We start from the raw sequence: 18,114 nt of genomic DNA on the forward strand, positions 1-18,114 counted from the left end.
TTTCAGCACTTGCAGATCTTATAGGAAGGAGTGTGATAGAAGACCCGTGAGACAGAAATGTTCTGTGCACACTCCCTCCAAAAAAGTGCTCCGATACCATTAGTACATGAATACTCAAAGCTCTGTTTCCCTCCTTTAAAATGAAATGGTGCAGGTTGCCTTCGTCCTGTCAGCTCTTATTCACTGAATCCTGTGCAACGGTGATTAAAGGCACTGAAGTACTGCTCTGCTGCTTGCACGGGAGATGGAAGTGCTGCACGACACTACATCGACTGCACTCACTGCTCAGCTGTTTACGCAGCTCACGTGGCTGTGTGGCGTTGTTGGAGGATGCCTCTCAGAACTAAGATTCACTTGATATTTGGCATAGCTGCGATCGCTGTTAAACATCTGACCTCTGTAGTGTCGGGGTATCCAGCCGCTGTGATGTCAGGCAAGTTTTGCTGGGTGGATAAGGCAGAAGAAAGGAGGCATCAGCAGGAAGGCAGACTTTGTAACTTGAGTTGTATTTGCCCAAGTGTACACGGGAATAATTTTCAGGTTTGGTGGCAGAAGTGGGTCAGTTAACAACTCTTCATCTACAAAGGAATGCAGGTGATGTTATCAGAGCCTGGTCTTACTGAAAGTCAGCAGGTTCTGAAATGTCCAGCTTGCCCTGATAAACAAGATTTGGACATTTAAACAGTGTTACTCAGTTTGCATATGTTTTCAGAACATCTATGTCCTCTTTCTTTCCAGAGGAGGAAAGATCTTCCAGTGATAGGAGGGAAAGAGAAGCTAAGGCAAGGTTTGTCTTTTCTTCTCTGTGGAATGTGTGGTGACTCGAAGGCAGTCTGGTCCGGTGAATTAACTTAACTTTTGTCATTGTGGTTTTGCTGTAATACCTGTTGTAGTGTCTGGTTCTGTTGTAGCAGTATAACAAGTTTTTACAGATTGATACCTCTCAGCGGGACTTGATCTGAAGTACAAAACCAAAATAAAATACATGGCAGCCATGAAGTCTCACAACAAATCCCCCTGCCCTGGAGGGCCAGTAGCAGTTCTGCTCTGCCTGGCTGGTGCATTTGAACGGACCCTATGTGGAAAGCGAACTCCTGATTAACATACTCCTAGGGGAGGGCTGGTGCTGAAGGAACAAAGAAGCTGCTTACCCCATGGCAGAAAATTCTGACTTAGCAGGCCAGGCCAGATGCCTACAATATTCAGACCCAAACTGAGCGAGGACGCTGAAGGATACTGTGTACAGGAATGTGCTTTCCAGAGCCATCTAACCTCTCTTTGGTTCATTAAACATTAAGTATACTTGGCTAAGAAATCACTTTTGCTACATCTTGGCTTTCTATCTTTCGTGTGCTCCAAAACATGGAACCAGAAGTCTAGTTTTCCATAACCGTTCCTAAGCCACTGGGGGCTTACAGGGACTTGTGCAGTCCCTACAGAGCCTGAGCTCGGGGCCCCTGTCCCACAAGAGAAACAAACAAGAAGCCTGCTCTTGGGAGAATGTCGGGGGCCTGGCGCTGAGGACTCTCAGCACGCTCTTCCTGCTTTTAGCCTGCTTTGTTACAGAAATAAGGTTTGAACTGGTGCATTGTCCTCAGTTCTTTTCAGTGGCACATTTTTAACACCAAAAACCACTGACAAAGTTTGACAAAGATGTGGAGGTGCTGAAGCAGTTAAGTTCTAGCTGGTTTTAGGAACAGGCAGTCATAGAAAGAGAAGAAAGTTTCCACTCTGAGGAAAAAGCTGGATTCTTGTAAGAATCCTTTTGTGGAAAGGAAGATAAAAATGACTCAACAGCATGAAACAGCATGAAAGTTGCCCTTCCTAGGCTTCAGCTAGACCCCAAGCGCCTGTGGGAACATGAAACATCTTGGTGTATGACAACAAGCACACTATTCCTGGAAAACGCGCTCACTTCTCAGAAGCAGAAATAATGGCTTCTTCTCTCAAAACAGGTAAATTCTTTAAAACTAAATGTTGATATGAATAGTGTATGGAAGTGAACAGTTACTTTTGTGTTGATGGCCAAAGAGTCTTCAGAATAAGAAGATAAATAAGCACATTCAAAAGAACTCAAGTGTCTGGTTTTGAATATGCCTTAGTGCTTCTAAAAATGTAATGTCATTAGGTTGCTGAATCTCGTAACTTCAGACTGCTGGCCTTAACTGTTTATATTTTTAAGCAGAAATTGTCAAACATTAATGTTAAAAAAATAAGTGACAGCAAGAAGGTTCGGTATCTGGAGGCAAGTACTCAATTTTAAGCACTGCTTAAGGAGACTGAATTTCTGGGCTGCTCTCCTAACGCTGTGGATGTTCACCTGGTATACGCGTGAAGTGCTGAGCGCTCCGCGTTAGATGGGATTTACTGCTGCAGCCATCGGAAGGGATGGCTGTGTACACGTGGTACTTCTGGAAATGGCACGCACGAGCTGTACCAGCAGCCGAAACCACGGACACAACCTGCTATTCCTGTCCTAGCAGAGCAGTTAGAACCGACAGGACTTGTTATCCAGTAGCTGGGGAGCTGACTTCTTGTATTCTAATGAGAGTTCACACTTCCCTACCCTCATGTCCTTTTCGTCAATGCTATCTCCAACCTCAGTTTCAGGGTTGACCTTTGGTGCTTGTGGTAACTAAAAGACAAAACAAAACAAAACCGCCTTCCTCTATGATATTGAGAATAATGCCAAAAATGGTACAGCAGAAATACCACTTCTTCACTTAAACTTAGCTGAAGCCTGTTCAAAGGGGAATTGTGCATGCTTTGGGCTTCCTGTTCAGAGGTTAGAGGCATAAATCAGCTCCCTAAAACAACCACATTATCGATGGCGTTTGATCTTAAAGCACTAAAAGCAAATGAAGAGGCTAGAGTTTTGCAAGAGAGGTCTCTTTTAACTCCCATGGGTGTCACAGAAGCCAGCAGAAATAACATAGAAATTATATACACCAGTGGTTGGTGTTCCCAGTAGGGGTGACAATAAGCAGTTGCCCAAAATCATTCATGATAACCCTGCGTTTGTTCATTTTTTCTGGAGTGCTCTGCCTGATGGCTCTTGGCATTCTTGCTGATGAATTCTTCCTCCCCCCCCCCCCCCCCCCAAGTTCTTTAGTGTGTTTATAAAACTCCTTGAGCATGAGTTTGGTTTGTGCTTTGTGTGGGTGAGGGAGCTGACAATGTGAGCTTTCTTGCAGATCCCCATTTTGGCATGATGACAGTGTGGGATCTTCCTTCGGGACATGTGCCAGCAGAGTTATTCTGCACAGCCCCGTTCAGGGTTGGAGAAGCATGCCGTGCGTCCTCAGTTCTGGGCTGCCAAGAATCTTTACTATGCAGGTACACCTTGCCTGCTTTGCTCTTGTCCAAAAAAAGACCCCAACAAAACCCAAAGAACTGTTAGTTGTTTGGACAAGCATTTTTAATTGCACCGTGAGGAAGTTATATTCAAAATTTTCAAGGATCTGTTGCTCTTCTCCTTATCTTTATTCATCTCATTCTCCTATAGCCTGATTTTGGATGGGTTTTTAACTCATGGGTTACTGACTGGAGTGTTACATTTTTTGCTTGTAAGCTTCCTAGATAGACAGCTTCCTAGATGGATAATGTCTCTTCTGTTCTGTCCATCACCTGTTGCATACATACGGATACAAGAAGCAATTTGAAAAATGTTAAATGCTTGCTAGAGGTTAGTATTTTTGTGTAGCTTTGGGTCTGGTTGCTGTCAGAATATGCTTTTTCTCAGTGAACAAGCCAGTATAATCTCGATTAAATGTGGTATGAGTGTTAAAAGGCATCGATAAGCCATATTAAGGTTTGGGTCTACCGAGCATGTGATAAATCAGTGAAACCGAAAGACGGTTCCAAGAGCTTTCTGAAATCTTAAATCTTAAGCTGAACAGTGGTAAACTTTTGAACTCGAAACTTGTTTGGGGCTTTCTGGTTGTAAAAGGTACTTTTTATATAAGCTTAGTGGAAAACACTTGACTAATAGCAGTATCTTTTTGTAAGAAGGCAGAAGGAAAAATAGGTGTTTTAGACCGGCAAAAACAAGCTGGGTTCCTGCTGTGTCAGATCTGAAGATGGGATTGTAATTTTCCAAGAAGCAACAGAACTTACCCACTGGCCGTGCTGTTCAAATAAATGCGTCTCCTCTTCGCCTCTTCTGTGGTCAGATGCAGAGCTCACGACAGCTGCATATTTATGGGTAAGAGGAAGGTGGTCTTTTTGGCAAGCATGTAGAAACATTTCTTGTAAAGATACTGCCTCTTTACCAACCCGAATACCGGGTTGCCTGTCAACAACTGGTCCAGCACTCGGACAGGCCCCGCTGAGCTAGAGGTGTGAATTCAGGGGGCACACACCTGTCCCCAGCAAGTCAACGTTTCCAGTGCCTCCAGCAGCGAGAATTTCACTGGCAGAAAACGTCTAGACTTTCCCTGATAGTGCATAAAGAAACATATTTAAAATTGGGAGCGTAGCTTGGACTGTATGATGAGGACTGCTTAGTGAGGGTTAACCAAGATGTGGGTTGTAGCGTGGCGTGAGGGTCTGCCCCCATCTTTTCTGGAGGGACCAGGGAGATTCTTCTGCCTGAGGCAGGATGGTTGATGTGCTGGTTCCAGGAGCTATTTAAAACACTCCTGGCAATAGGACTGCGTTTAATTAAGCTCTTGCTTTATCCTGACTGGTCGGGGACTAAAGAATTCTCACTGTGATGCTACAGCCACATCGATTTGTTTTGTTTTCCCGGAAAGTGAACAAAGGTGACGAAGACAGGAATGCCGTGCCGCTCATGCAATGAGTGCATGTTCCCTTTTACAGAGCTAATAACTCACTGGGGCGTGCAGACCAAACCAGCTGTGACGTTACCCGCTACCAGGTTCAAGAGGACGTTTTTCCGTGCTCGGGATGACACCATGTCTGACACCAGCGGGAGAGTGGTATTGCACAGGCAGCCTGCTTAGATGGCGTGCTCGGTCCTCCCTTGGCCTCCAGGAGCTGCCCCAGCCAGGCTGTTTTGCCTGGAGGCTGGTAATAATTCTTGCTGGTGAGAGTCCAGTTGTTTCACAAGGAAGTAAATCCTCAGATGTCAGCTCGGCATAGGAGCATCCATGAATGGATCCTCCCCGCAGAAAGCCTCTCCCACTGTATCCGTTTCCCTATTGAACATAACAATACCATCAAGAAGCAATAAATCTTTGCACTGGGAGAATTTGGCGTGCTCGTCAGCACAAGGAAACAGCAGGGAGAGGAAATGTCTATGAAACCACAGCCTGGGGCTCTCAAATGTTTATCTGAGCTGGTGAGCAAAAGGGTTTTGAGACCATTTTAGAGTCAAAAACAGTCCTTTATTTTGCATAGTTGGCTGGCTCTTACTAGGGATTGCCTAGGTAAAACGCTCTTACCAGATTTCAGGAAGAGGGTAAAGGTCTTCCTGGCTGACTGCAGTTTGAATAACGTTGAAGTCTCGTGCTCATGGCTTGTTACAATTGCTAAGTTTGGTCATTTTCTTACAAAGGAAAGACAAGCGTAAAATTCTCTTACCAGACTTTCTTCTCATTTCTTTTTCTACGCTCTGGCTTGTTCTTATTAAAAGAACATTTTGCTGAGCAGCGGGAATTAAAATAGTACTAGGCAACGTCATGTGCTTTACTCCTGTGCCTTCCTTGGTAATAAACACCTGGGCAGCTTCCTCTTACCTTCCAGCAGTGCTTCGTAGCGGTGGTCTTGCCGTGAGGCATCTGGAGCTCTGCAAGGCTTCTTCTCTGGGGAAGCTTCTTCTTTAGGGGCGTGGAGTCGGAGCCTCTGGACATCCTGCTGTTGGAGGTGCTCTGGGCAGCAGAAAGCTTACACGTTTGTGTAGTTTTGGCCTCACTTTCCCACTTCTGTAGCTGGTAGCCTGCCCAGTCAGAGCTTTCCGGACCTGAGGAAAGGAAGGCAGCCCGCGAGTTCCTTACAGCCTGGGCACAATCCGAGGGCGTAACAAGCCATGGGGACGTGGTGGGAAGCAGTGGTGAGGCTTGCTTACCCGCAGCCACCTACTCCTTGGGATTAACCACTGTGCCAGCGCAGAGGTTTCGGCCACCCTGCGTCCTGCCCCAAAGCAAGCCAGCAGGGAGCACTTCCCGGCTGCAGGGCAGGGCTGCTCCGGCCTCTTGGCGTGTGGCCGGGATGGAGGCGCTCTCCTCTCACAAGTGGTACCCCCGGCCTCGGGGGCCCTACAGAGCTGTCTGCGGCCGCTGAGGTGTCCCAGAGTTAACCCCACCTCGCCTCCTGCACCCTCCCTCTGCCTCCCTGCGGGTTTCGGCATGCTTGTTTGCAGTGAGGTGAGGAACCAGCGGAAGAAAAACTCAGGTTTCTATTGGGAAGTGCCTGGCTGACAGTCCTTGCTGCGGACAGACTGCCTGCCACCAGCACAGGCTTTTAATTCAGGCACCAGTGAGCCGGGTTGGGTTGGAGGGGCTGCTTTATTTATTTATTTTTTTTAAAATCTATTTTACTGTAGTGTCACAGAGCAAGCTCTCAGATGTGGATGTGTCTGAATGAGGCTTCGCGGTGCCAGGCGCTACTAAAAACACTGATTTCTTTTCCCTTATGTCCCTGGAGGTCAGGGATTTGCCAGATGTCGGAGGAAGAGGTTGAGATAACTTGGTAAAGCATCCTTGATGGAAAACTGTCCACATAACTCAGAATTAATTCATGGGCCGTGTTCTGACTGGTGGGGTGCTCTGGATCCCTGCCAGCATGAGCTTGACTAATCTTTGCCTGTGACTCAGACCAGAGATATGTTGTTGGGAACCTCTTTTTTTTTTTTTTTCCCTTTTGAAAAAATGAAGTGAAAGTTTATCAACCTGTACAGTTAAATGAAGGATCAGCTAGCCAAATGAGGAAGTAAACCTTCCTACAGAATGAGCTCCAACCTGCTCACTGCACTTGTTTGCTTTCAGTTGACATCAGCCTTGTCATAAAGGCTCTAAATACTGGCTGACTTCCTTGTGGGCTCAGTGCTACCCTGAATCCAGCTTCTGGCTCGCCAGTGGTGGGGCGATATCGCTGGGACTCGGACAGGTAACGTGCAGAGCGAGTGGGACCACCCGCGAGTGCAGCTCCCGGGGGTGGCTGCTTCTGTTACTTTTGGCAAATCTGGCAGAGAGGGTGGGGAAGAAAAAGGCAAATCTTTTTGTACTCATCTAGTCTTGTTGTTAGGAGTTTATGTGCATCTCCAATTTGTGAAAGTAAAAAAATGTTATTTATCTGAAAGTAGAGCAACACCCTTTGTTCAGAGAAGAAAAAGCTCAGGGGAGGGCCCCAAGGAGCTGGCTGGTGCAGGCGGTTTGCAGGGTGACTCTCGGGGACTGAGGGGGAAGAGGAGGCAGCCCGGCCCGCACGTGTGTGCCTGTGAGCGGGGCACAACCCCACAGCAAGAGAGGAGTGCCTCTGGGTAAATTTAGCCTGGAAGTGAGAAGAGGTTATTAGCGGAGGGAAAAACACGAACAGCTTCCCAACAGGGTCTGCTGAGGGCTGGGGAAGGTGGCGGGAGGAAATCTAAGCAGTTTGAAAATGAAGGTCAGAAAGTTCATAAATCGGATTTTACAACCTGTTTGTGTGTGATAGGAAAAGCTGGGCTCTGTGGTGCAGGGTTTCTTCTCACCGTATCTTTTTGCACTGGTTGTAGCAGCCAGCTGACCTCTTGGACTTGGGCACACTCCCGATTGCTTACCGAAGTGTAAGCTAGTGATTTTATTATCCGTCAGTTCTCCCTTTCTAAGGGTGACCAAGGCTTTCATCTCAGGGTTTCAAACGTGCTGATTCTGTGGTGAAAACCCTGCAGTCACGCTATTACTCACGTTTAGTATCTGGCCAGACAGTAGCAGAAATGCAGCGGCTAACTTTGCAGAAAACCCGGTCAGGCCAGGAACGCCGTGCTGGTGAGCAGCCTTCCTTCAGCGAACGCTCGCGCGCGGCGCGGGGGCTGCGCGGTGCGGTGCATGCGTGAGACAGCCGTGGTCACTGCGCCCGCTGCAGCTGCAGGCCTGGCCGGGGAGGTCGTTGCCTCCTTTCTGATGGAGTCCAGGACCAACACGCAGAACACAACGCGATGCTAACGTGGGATATTGCTCTGGTGCAAACCGTACCCGTCAGGATGCGTGGAAACACAGCTTTAAAAAATAACAGGGATGGCTATTAAAATATGCCTTGAATGTGTTCTTTTTGACCTGAGGACAGATAACAATTTCAGCTTTTCATTTATGATAAATTATTCAGATAATCCAGACATCAAAACAAATGAAGTAGCACGTGTCAACTTGACAGAGTGTTCAGAGCCCCTGGCTGCGCACCTGAAAGCAGGGTTTGCTGCACTGCCAACCCAGCCGTGACAGCTTGAGCTATTTTCAGGTACAAAGCTATATTTCTGTATTTCAGCTCAGTGAGCAGTTATTTCAAGGCTGAGAAATCATTTCAGTACTGAAAAAGCAGGGAAATTCATTTTCATTGTCAGACCAGGAACTGAAAACAAGGATTAGAGGTAAAGTGTGCCACATTTCTGAAGTCTACTGTAGGGAAAGCCTGTCAAGTCCACCAGCTAAAATAAACATCACTTCCTATTGTTTAGATGGAAAAGTACACGTGGTAACCGCTTTCCCCTTATGTATGTGACATAATCAAGGTATTTTCTGTTTTGCTGATGCTGCTCATCACTTTAATAGCTCAAGATTTCTTCTGCAGAAAAATACCTGACAGTTAAAATGCTATGTAGGGAAGTAAAGGTCAAAGTTGTACAAGGTATGGTTACTAACTAATTATAGGGTTTTCCTGTTTCTGGCTGAACAAATGCTAATTGGTTTTAAATTAACTGAGCCCAATGCAGATTTCTCTTCCACCACCCTGGGAAGGGCTTTCAATGCCTCGGGGAGGAGCTGCGGTCACGGTCCCCTCCCATCGGCTCCTTCCTGGTGGCTCCATCTCCTCCTCGAGAGGATTTCAGCTTCTGAGCTCCCCGAGGGGGCAGGAGAAGCGGCCAGGCGAGCGCAGATCAGGCTGGGAAGGGGAGCGGATGGGGGTGCTGCGTCTGGCCAGGAAGGTACTTGTTTGGTCGGATAATTCTGGGCCATTTGCTGGCCACGACGAGGCTGTTAACCTTGGCTTTTACCATCACAGAGCAAACTGCTGATGGACCGCAGTGGCCCCGGAGCCGCGTCCTTCCCAGGGCTGAACGCCTCGCTCTCACAGCTCCAGAGTTTGCTGCATTTTCTTCCCCGTGCACTCTGCACCTGACCTGTGAGCAGCCCGCACTTGTTCTCCCATCAGTGACGGTGCTGAGAGAGCTGCAGGGAAGGGAAGACGGCCGCACTTGTGTCCTACACATGGGTGGGGGAACCGGCCATGGCTGTGATTCTGGTAGCACCAATAGCCGCAGAGGTGCGGTGAGGGAAGCGTCAGTGCAAGCACGCCAAACGTAGCTGAGAGCATTTGGCCTGGTGGATGAGTAGTCCCCATGTGTGTCCTCGTCTTGTTTTGCTCGCTAAGTTGAAGTCATTCTGGGCATGGCTGCTTATGCTGCCCATCGCTTTCGTTTACGGGGCAGAGCAGAAATGTAAATAGTGAAGTTCTGGAGAAGCTCGAGGTAGCTTTCTGCTGCATCGGCACACTCATTTCTGAAGTAGCTGCTTCTCTCGACAATAAATCTAAGTGAAATTGAAACCACTTTTCAGATTGCTTCCAACCACCGCTGATGACAGCTTTCAAAAACCAAGCTGCTTCTCCGAATGTGAATACCCTCACTGAAATAGAAAACAACAGGAAAATATTAACTCAGGCATCACTGGAACGGATGAGTGATAGGATTTCAGAAGGGTTGTCTGTGCATGCACACAGACACATACTAGGAAACACTGCCCTGTAGAGAAGTTCAGAGTTCCTGGTTACTTTGCAAATAATGTGTTTCCTTAAATCACTTGGTGAGATTTGCTGTGCATGTTAAGTTGCTATGGCATCTGAGATCATCCAACAACATTTGTTAGATTTTTATCTGCGGCTCGTTAACCACACTGAGCAAATTGAAAATCCCCGGTTACACTGCGTTTTATATCATATCCTGTCAGATAAGTCTGAAGAACAAACTTCACGCATGCAGCGTGACCGTGTACGGCAGCCTTGCAGAGCTCGTGAAGTAGGATGACACCTGTCTGACATAATGCCCGGGGACCGACAAACGTTGCGTGGAACACGCCGCTGCTGTATAAGTAGGAGCGGGACAGAAAAATGCTTAAATGTTGAGAGAAGGCTGGGACGGTTTCTTCAGAGAGAAGACAGCTGAGCAGATAGCCTCTGCTGTGTGCTAGACAACTTGCTGAGCTGGTACGTTCTTCCTTAAATCTTGTGCTTTGTTATTTCTGATCTTTCCCCTGCCTGAAGCTGATGCCTGCTGGACGAGGCTGGGAGGACAGCAGCGCTGCCTACGAGAGGAGCATCGATGCCCGCTGGGATGGCGCTGGCCGCTTCTAGCAAGCCAGCGCCACCACGCTCCGGGAGAGTTTCTGCAGCAGGGATGGAAGTGCATCACAGCAAGCTGGACTTTTTCTGCAAGCTGGGCTACAGTAAGCAGGACATCTGCAAAGTGCTGGAGAACCTGGGCCAAGAAGCCCTGGAGGACGACGTGCTGAAAGAGCTGATTCGGATGGGGAGCAAACCCCAGGCTCTGGAGAGCCAGGCTCAGCCCTCCCTGCCAAAGCTCGTTGCCCGGGGGTCCTGTAGCACTTCTCCAGTGCCACAGTGGCTTGGGGGAGACGAAAGCGATTCCTCCAGTCACTTGAGACCCATTGTGATCGACGGCAGCAACGTTGCAATGAGGTAAGCTGTGCTTCCTAAAAGGGATCTCCCTTCCTCGGTGGCTTTTGAATTGTAAAGCTGGTGGCTTGAAGCCTGCTTTTTCCAGGTGAGAGGTGCATTGAAGTATTTGATGTATAATATATGAAGCACTGCTTATTCCTCTTCTTTGGCTGAGGCACAGCTTACAGGGACCTTCTGTCTCTAAGCCCATAAATACTTACACCTAATGCAGTCACTAGCTTTCTCTGCATTTTGACCTTTTATAAGGTAACGTCAGTGTGATTCAGCAGCTCTTTCCCTTTTAGCTCACCACTGATGTTTCTCTACCTTTTCAGATGGGTACCTAGGATTTTTAGGTGGACAGAACAGCCCCACTTACTTAGGAAGTAGAGGGAAAATTGAAGACAGGTGGCTGTGGTCCCTAACAAAATCACAGTTGTATTGTTTTCACTTGCAACTAAATCCCAACAAGGTTCCTGGCTTGTATTTTTTTTTTTTTTGGTTTGGCCACATTTTATAGAAATATCAGGAAAATGATAATTGACTTTCGTATTAAATAGTCTTATTTCTTCCTTAATTCATTCTGTTTCTGGGAAACGTGAAAGCAACCCGTCCTGGCCAGTTATATTTCCTAAGTAGCGTCCTGACACCGTAGAAGCACTCATAGTGATGCAGAGGCTGGCATTTCCATGTGGATGGGAAGTCCAGAGGCAGCAGCGGGTTGGCCTCTGTTCATTCCTCTGAGCAGTGTGAGCTGCCAGAGGCCCCAGCAGAGCCCCGATGCCCTGGCTATCCACCATTCCTTCCTATCGGCCTCCCTTTCCTCTCTGCAGGGCCAAGCCCGTCCATGCACTTTGGAACAGAGCAGAGGAGGGCTTCCTGCTTTGGTCATCTCGGTGTGAGGTGAGATGAGACCACATCCCCTCTGGTTAGAGGGCAAAAGGGACACATCCAGAGCAGGTGATTCTGGAGGCTAAGCAAGTTGTGCCATCTTCTGGATGAAGGGAGGAATCTCTCCCGAAAGCAAGGGGATCCTCAGGGAAGCTCACAAGTAGTGAGAAATACACAACAGCTGTCCTAGGGTCTCCTGTCTGTTTGCATTTTCACCCTAGACCCACCTTAGGGTGTCCTGTCTCTGTGCGAAATAAATGAGCACCAGCTTTGACGGAGCAGCTCACCGGAGCATTCACTCTTTTGTCATTTTAGGGGCAGTGATACCTGTGGCTGGCTCGGTTCTGCCAGCACAGCCGTGTCCTTGCTGACTTCCCGGGGTTTTTAGAGCAGGCGGGGGGGACAGAACAAAGAACAGCGCTGTCTGTAATACGGCAGCAGCTGCAGCCTTGCCATGTTGACCGCATGCCCACCAAAATGGTTTTCCAAAAGCCACCCGTGCTTCCAGCATGTGAAACTTAAATCTTTTTAAGGATAGTTTCCAAGATGCAAGGCAGAGAGATGTTTGCCTGCCTAGATTCTTGAATGCTGGTGTTTTGCCGTGGATTCCTTTTCTTTCACCTAAAAGGAATTAGAGGAATGTGCAGTAGTTTCCAGTTTCAGAAAGGCAAAGGTTTTCCAGCTCCTCTCAGGCATCCCCAGGCTCTGCCTTGACAAAGACTACTTGGCAGAATGGAGAAGACTCCTGAGCTTGTCAGCTCATACCGAACTGATGCAGACTGGAGGGAGCTGCTTTCCTGTCCTGGATGTCTTTCCAAAGTGGAGCTGGATGACATTTGCCTTTGGATAATGGGCTGGGCTTGGTGAGTGCTTTTGGTAGCCCCGTTTCAATTTTTCTGGTCTGCTGCTGTCAGAAGGAGAAGGGCTGTTTGCAGCATAGTCAGGAAAGGGGATGTTAGGTTTCCTCGCTGGAAAAACATCATCACCAACACCATCACCAAAAAAGCGCAGGAGAAGCAGCAGCTTAGGGATGGAGCTATTAAAATGTTGAGGCTTGGAGAGGGACTTGCCTCTGTGGAGAAAAACATCCTGAGCATTTGTATTCCTGTCTTGGGACTGCTGTTTCTGGAGCACTTCAGAGTTGGCTCCGAGGGCCCATTGCGGGGTGCAAGGTTTTGCAAGAGATTAACGTGCCCCAGTATAATAAAGCAGTTGGATGATCTGACAGTCACCAGGCAGCCTATCCATACAGGCTGAATGGAAAATAACCTTGCCTTCAGCCAGTCTCAAGGGTCAGACACTTAAGTACGCTTTGTATTTCCATCAGGTGCTGTTAGAAACTTTGGCACCTGCCCTCTGGTCCATGGGAGGTGCACGGGGTGGTTTAGCAAGGCTGGTGGGGGAAAATGAATTGAGTTAGGTTGGTATGAAAGGGGAACCAGTGTAACCCCGTTCACTGCACACTCAAGGGGCTACCTACCCCATGCTTGCACTAAAGTCTAGTTTTTAAGCTGCGATACGTACAAAGGCTTCCTCCTGGGCCAGCTGATTCCTGCATTAGGCTCTTAAGTTCCCTTCCTTAGGCTGTACTTGGTTTTCAGAGGTAATCAGTGCTGGATCTTGGCAAGTAATTTGAAAAAGTCACCTGAACTTCCAATTCACCTGTCCAAGTTGACTTTCAGTCTGTTCTTGGTAGACCCTAACCATGAAAACCAAACAAAACTGTTGTTTCAGAATAGAGATTAGATGTGTTGAGCACTACAGCTCATTTAATATAGGCTTTTTTTTTTTCTTTTCCTTCGTAAGACTTCCTATTTCCTGGGTTTCTATTAATAGATAATCAGATCTTATCCTCCCAATTGTACCATTTTTCATTTGTGGTCACTATTTCAGCAATATAACTTTCATTAGGTGTAGAATGCAGCTTTGGCTATAAGGTTGATATAAGCAGAATCTGGACTTGAATTTCTGGGGGCCGGGGGGAAAAAGGCTTTTAGGACTGTGGCATCTTCCTCAGCTGGTCAATTACTGCAGGTAGGTGTAGTAACTGAGTGTGAGAGTCATTTATGTCCACGTTTCACAGAGGGGAAAGCAGGAGTGAGATTGTGGTGATATTATCCAGAAAGCTCAAAGTACAAGGATGAGGTTTCTGTAGATACTGCTGGGGTGTTTATCCATTTCAGGACCTTTGTGAAGAGTTTATTTTTGTTTCCTTGTGCAGAAACAATCAACAAATTGACTTCCTTTACATGTGCACTGCACTATAGTCAAATTTTAGATAACAGACAGGTAGCACGAACTTTCCACAGGGGAAAGAGACTTAGGAAGGCTATCACCCCTATCTATTTTCCTTGGGCATACTTTCTGTGTCTTGTTCTGAACACTGATAACTGTCCAGAACCCACTTTACCTGCATCTGCTACAGTGCACATCCTGGGGGTTTCCTACCCCTCTGTGCAATGAAGACAAAAATCTACCAACTTGGGCACGATAAAGACGGGCCAGAGGCATCCTTGGCCATCCCAGCTGAGGGCTTGTCCCTTTTTGGGTGTCCTGGGTAAGATTCCCAATATTTCTGATCCTATCTCTTGCAGTTTTTCTTTCTCTGTATTTTGACTCCTGTTTCCAGAAGAGGCCAGCAGCAGAATGACCTGCAATCACACTTTAGCCACATAAAAGTCTGTATGTCACTGCTACCACAGAAGGAAATCCCCACGTTTTGTTTCATACAAGAGAGTCTCATGCGTTTCTGCACGTGCTGGAAGAAACTCCATCCTCAAACCATCATCAGAGAAGGCATGTGAAGGGTCTGACACAACCTAAGGTTTTGTTGGTACTTTAGGACCCAAGTCCATCTAGATACAGATGAAAGCAACAGACTTGGTTAGCAGGCAGGTCATAGAAATCTGGGACAGAATATCTCTGTCTTAAAGCATCCAAACTTCGTCAGATAACAAGCAGTTCTGCTGGAGGAGGTATTTGGGTCTGTCCAACCAGGATAGCCTGCTCAGGACTGGAGGGTTATTTTCTTGGAAATGGGTGAATGACACAAAAGCTGTATGTCTTGCCTTTTCGTTACTGATTCAGTTAGAGACCTCTGTATGCTTCCTGAAAACTTTGCCTCACCATCCTCCTCCTATTTCTTTTTCTTTTAAAGCCATGGAAACAAAGAGGTCTTTTCCTGCTGGGGGATCCGTCTGGCGGTGGACTGGTTCCGAGAAAGGGGGCACACCTACATCAAGGTTTTTGTCCCGCTCTGGAGAAAGGAGCCGCCTCGACAAGACAGTCCCATTGCAGGTAGGCCACCATCCCGGGCATAATTTGGCAACCACTAGGTGCAGTTTGGAGGCAGAGGTGCGAAGAATCCAGCATGGTTTTGCCCTGTAAACACGCAGTGCAAACAGTGTCTAAGGTCTCCATCACTTAAATGAGTCACTAATTTATTGCCACATGCTCTTGGCTAGGAAGTAAAACTGCAAACTGGGCTTTATTACAGTGCTTAGAAGCCTTCTGCTTCGAAAGCACCAGTTTCTGCCAGCTGAGTTAAAGAATAATGAATTAGCTCACAACAGGACTGCAGAACTTGTACGCCAGCCAGTAAACAGTGTGATTGTTTCTGAGTAGATATGTTTCACGCGTTATCCAGAAGTGTCAATGTCCAAAGCGTTCAGTATTGCACAACTGCTCTCAGTCTATCAGCTAGCCTGTTACCCTGATACAGGGGCTGCACGGGTCCCTTTCCCAGGAGAAGAAAGTGCGTCGGCTGAGGTCTGTGGTGGAGATATAGACTGTATGGAAATAGATTGGCAAGATGTGTGCCTGCAGCTTGATGTCTACAGCTGAGAAGGCTAGCAATCCATCTCCCTGCGAGGCAGGAATGGCAAGAAGTCAGTGTCCTCAGTGGCAGAGAAATTAATTTATTGATTTTATCAGGCACATTTTATCTCCCAGTGATACTCATACCAGGGCTGGTTATGAGCTTTCTAGCATCTACTGGGGTAAAAAGGGAACTACAGGGGTTCACCATCTTTTAACGGTTAAGACATAGAAGTCAAGAAAAGGCACCTCAAATTTTATGAGTAGGTGCTTCTATAAAATACTTAATTTTGTAAGCTGCCAAACTACCACTAGGTACCACTGCACCTGAAAATCACACCACTTTAAGTTGTCTGAAGTGCTGAAACATTTCTAAATTCCTGTAGGTTTCTAGCATGACTGATATCAGGTCACCATTAATTGATTTATTTATTTTTTAATTAATTTTTCCCCCTTTCTCTTTCTGCCAACCACTCCACCAGATCAGCACATTCTTGAAGAGCTTGAGAAGCAATCGATCCTTGTGTATACCCCATCTCGGAAGGTGAAAGGCAAGAGGGTGGTTTGCTACGATGATCGCTACATCGTGAAAGTTGCTTATGAGAAAGACGGAGTCATTGTCTCCAATGACCATTATCGGGATCTCCAGAATGAAAACCCTGAGTGGAAGTGGTTTATCGAGCAGCGGCTGCTCATGTACTCGTTTGTCAGTAACAGGTAAGGGAACATCGCTGTTTGTTGTTGAGCAATCTGTAATTTAAACATTATGGGCCAAGACAGCTCAAACATCGCTGCACCTCTGGCTAGCACTGGTGTATGTGAACCCTGTTCAGAAAGGAATTTACCGCAACTTTTCTTATCTCATCTCTTCAGTTCCTGCTCCCTCAGCTTTGGTCGTAAAAGCCCATGTCACTCCTCAGTGAACTTCTCTATTTAAATGGCAATATTAGTGACCAGCTTTGCTTCTTGCCAATCCAAATTGAGATGTTCACCCAACACCTAGAATATGTTTGGTTCTATTTCATAGCAGCGTAACTGAATTAAATCAGAGAGGGGAGGCTGGATAAGTATTTTTAATTCCCCTACAGGGCAGGAAAGCACTTCTTCCTGTGCTTTTACGATCATAACTTTCTAATAGAAGAGAGAGGACAAACTGGTCTCTGGCCCCTTGAGTATCCCCACTGGAGAAAGTCTTGGTTGACACACTTGTGCTGTGTTCATGAGACTCAGCTGTGTGCTCCTTGGTTTGCACAGCGAGATCTTTGTACACAGTTTTGGGAGTCCCCTAAATAAAACAGCGGCCTGAAGGTGGAGGTTTCAGTCCCATCCTGTGGATAAACAATCTCCTTGCCTCCCCCTTTCTCCCGACCCGCTTTGTGCAGTGGGAAATGTGGTGGGGTGAAGGTTCATTCTGATCAGAGATACATTATTTGGTTTTCTCCCTGAAGCATTGCGTTCAGGTGCTGACATAGATGAGTATACAGTTCATCCGAGCACTTTACAGGCCTTGTAGCATGAAGCCTTTCCTGAACGCTTGAAAAGGCTGGGCTTGTTCATTGCACCAGCTGTGTACAATGAACTGTAGCTCTGAATTAAGGAGTGGCTTCAGACCCCATTCTCCTTTAAAAAAAAAAAAAAAGGGAAAAAAAAAGTGAATTTTGTGTGGAAGGGAGCTGATGGGTGGAGGGACTACAGCGGCATTTGCTGCTGCTTCAGGGGAAAAAGGAAGCGATACTGTGACATCCTGGGGCTGCTGCCAGGCCAGGGCTGTGCCAAGCCTCAGCGTCTTTCCAGTTGTTTGAAGTTATTAGGAAATGAGAAGAGCAGCTAATGTGAAGGTGAGGCACTGTTGGCTTGGCAAACGAGGGATAATGCAGCTCCTGAAGGCCAGGCCGTGAAAGCATCACAAGCCTGTCCTGCCCCGAGCTTGTGCAGCAAGCTGTGGCAGCACTCAAAGTACTTCTGTTATTCCTGTGACTTCTCCTTTTTCAGGTTTATGCCTCCTGATGACCCCCTAGGCCGGCACGGACCCACCCTTAATAATTTCCTCAGCAAAAAGCCAGCGCTTCCCGAACCAACGTGGCAACCTTGCCCCTACGGTGGGTTCCTTTACGCCCCTCCAGGGCCTTGCTTCCTCACTGTGGGGGACACATGCACTCCCTGCTTCACCCTCAGTGTGGTAGAAGATGGGGATGAGGCTGCTCAAGTGTGTGGTGCTCCCACTGCGAAACAGCTCTCCTGAAATTTGGAGGTAGATCTCTGCACCATTTTTCAAAGCCGTCCTCTGTAGCTGTAGGTTTCCCAGCCCCTCGAGTGCAGCAACCAGAACATACACGAACTTCAGACGCTACCAAAATAGAGTTAAGTCTTTACGCAGAAACTTCCTTCCGCTGCTGCACCCTGCTATTTCGGTCAGCAACATGTAAATCTGGGGGTCAAAAGTATTATGTGGGAAAGTGGCACTTCCCCTCTGTGCTGCTGGAGCTCACCCCAGCCTTGTGGCCACATAGTGCTGGGGAGAAGTCCTGGGTACACGAATTGATGCTGGCACTGATAACAGTCTCCTGTTGAACTATA

The 18,114-nt window shown here is 47.3% G+C and overlaps 1 protein-coding gene across 3 annotated transcripts in view; it reads left to right on the forward strand.

The window, feature by feature from the left end:
• The window catches only part of ZC3H12D (zinc finger CCCH-type containing 12D), a 23,512-nt gene continuing 5,398 nt past the window's right edge, over nucleotides 1-18,114 (forward strand). Inside the window, exons 1-6 of one of the 3 annotated variants that reach the window (XM_040552510.1) lie at nucleotides 1-1,955; nucleotides 3,195-8,397; nucleotides 10,417-10,851; nucleotides 14,879-15,018; nucleotides 16,020-16,254; nucleotides 17,530-17,636. In XM_040552510.1, the coding sequence (XP_040408444.1) occupies nucleotides 10,475-10,851; nucleotides 14,879-15,018; nucleotides 16,020-16,254; nucleotides 17,530-17,636 (859 nt within the window). In that variant the 5' untranslated portion in view covers nucleotides 1-1,955; nucleotides 3,195-8,397; nucleotides 10,417-10,474. Of the gene's footprint in view, nucleotides 1,956-3,194; nucleotides 10,852-14,878; nucleotides 15,019-16,019; nucleotides 16,255-17,529; nucleotides 17,637-18,114 lie in introns of all 3 variants that reach the window. The other 2 variants (XM_040552511.1, XM_040552509.1) reach the window with 2 other exon arrangements.

This window comes from Cygnus olor, chromosome 3 (assembly GCF_009769625.2).
Source record: "Cygnus olor isolate bCygOlo1 chromosome 3, bCygOlo1.pri.v2, whole genome shotgun sequence".
Classification (NCBI taxonomy): domain Eukaryota; kingdom Metazoa; phylum Chordata; class Aves; order Anseriformes; family Anatidae; genus Cygnus; species Cygnus olor.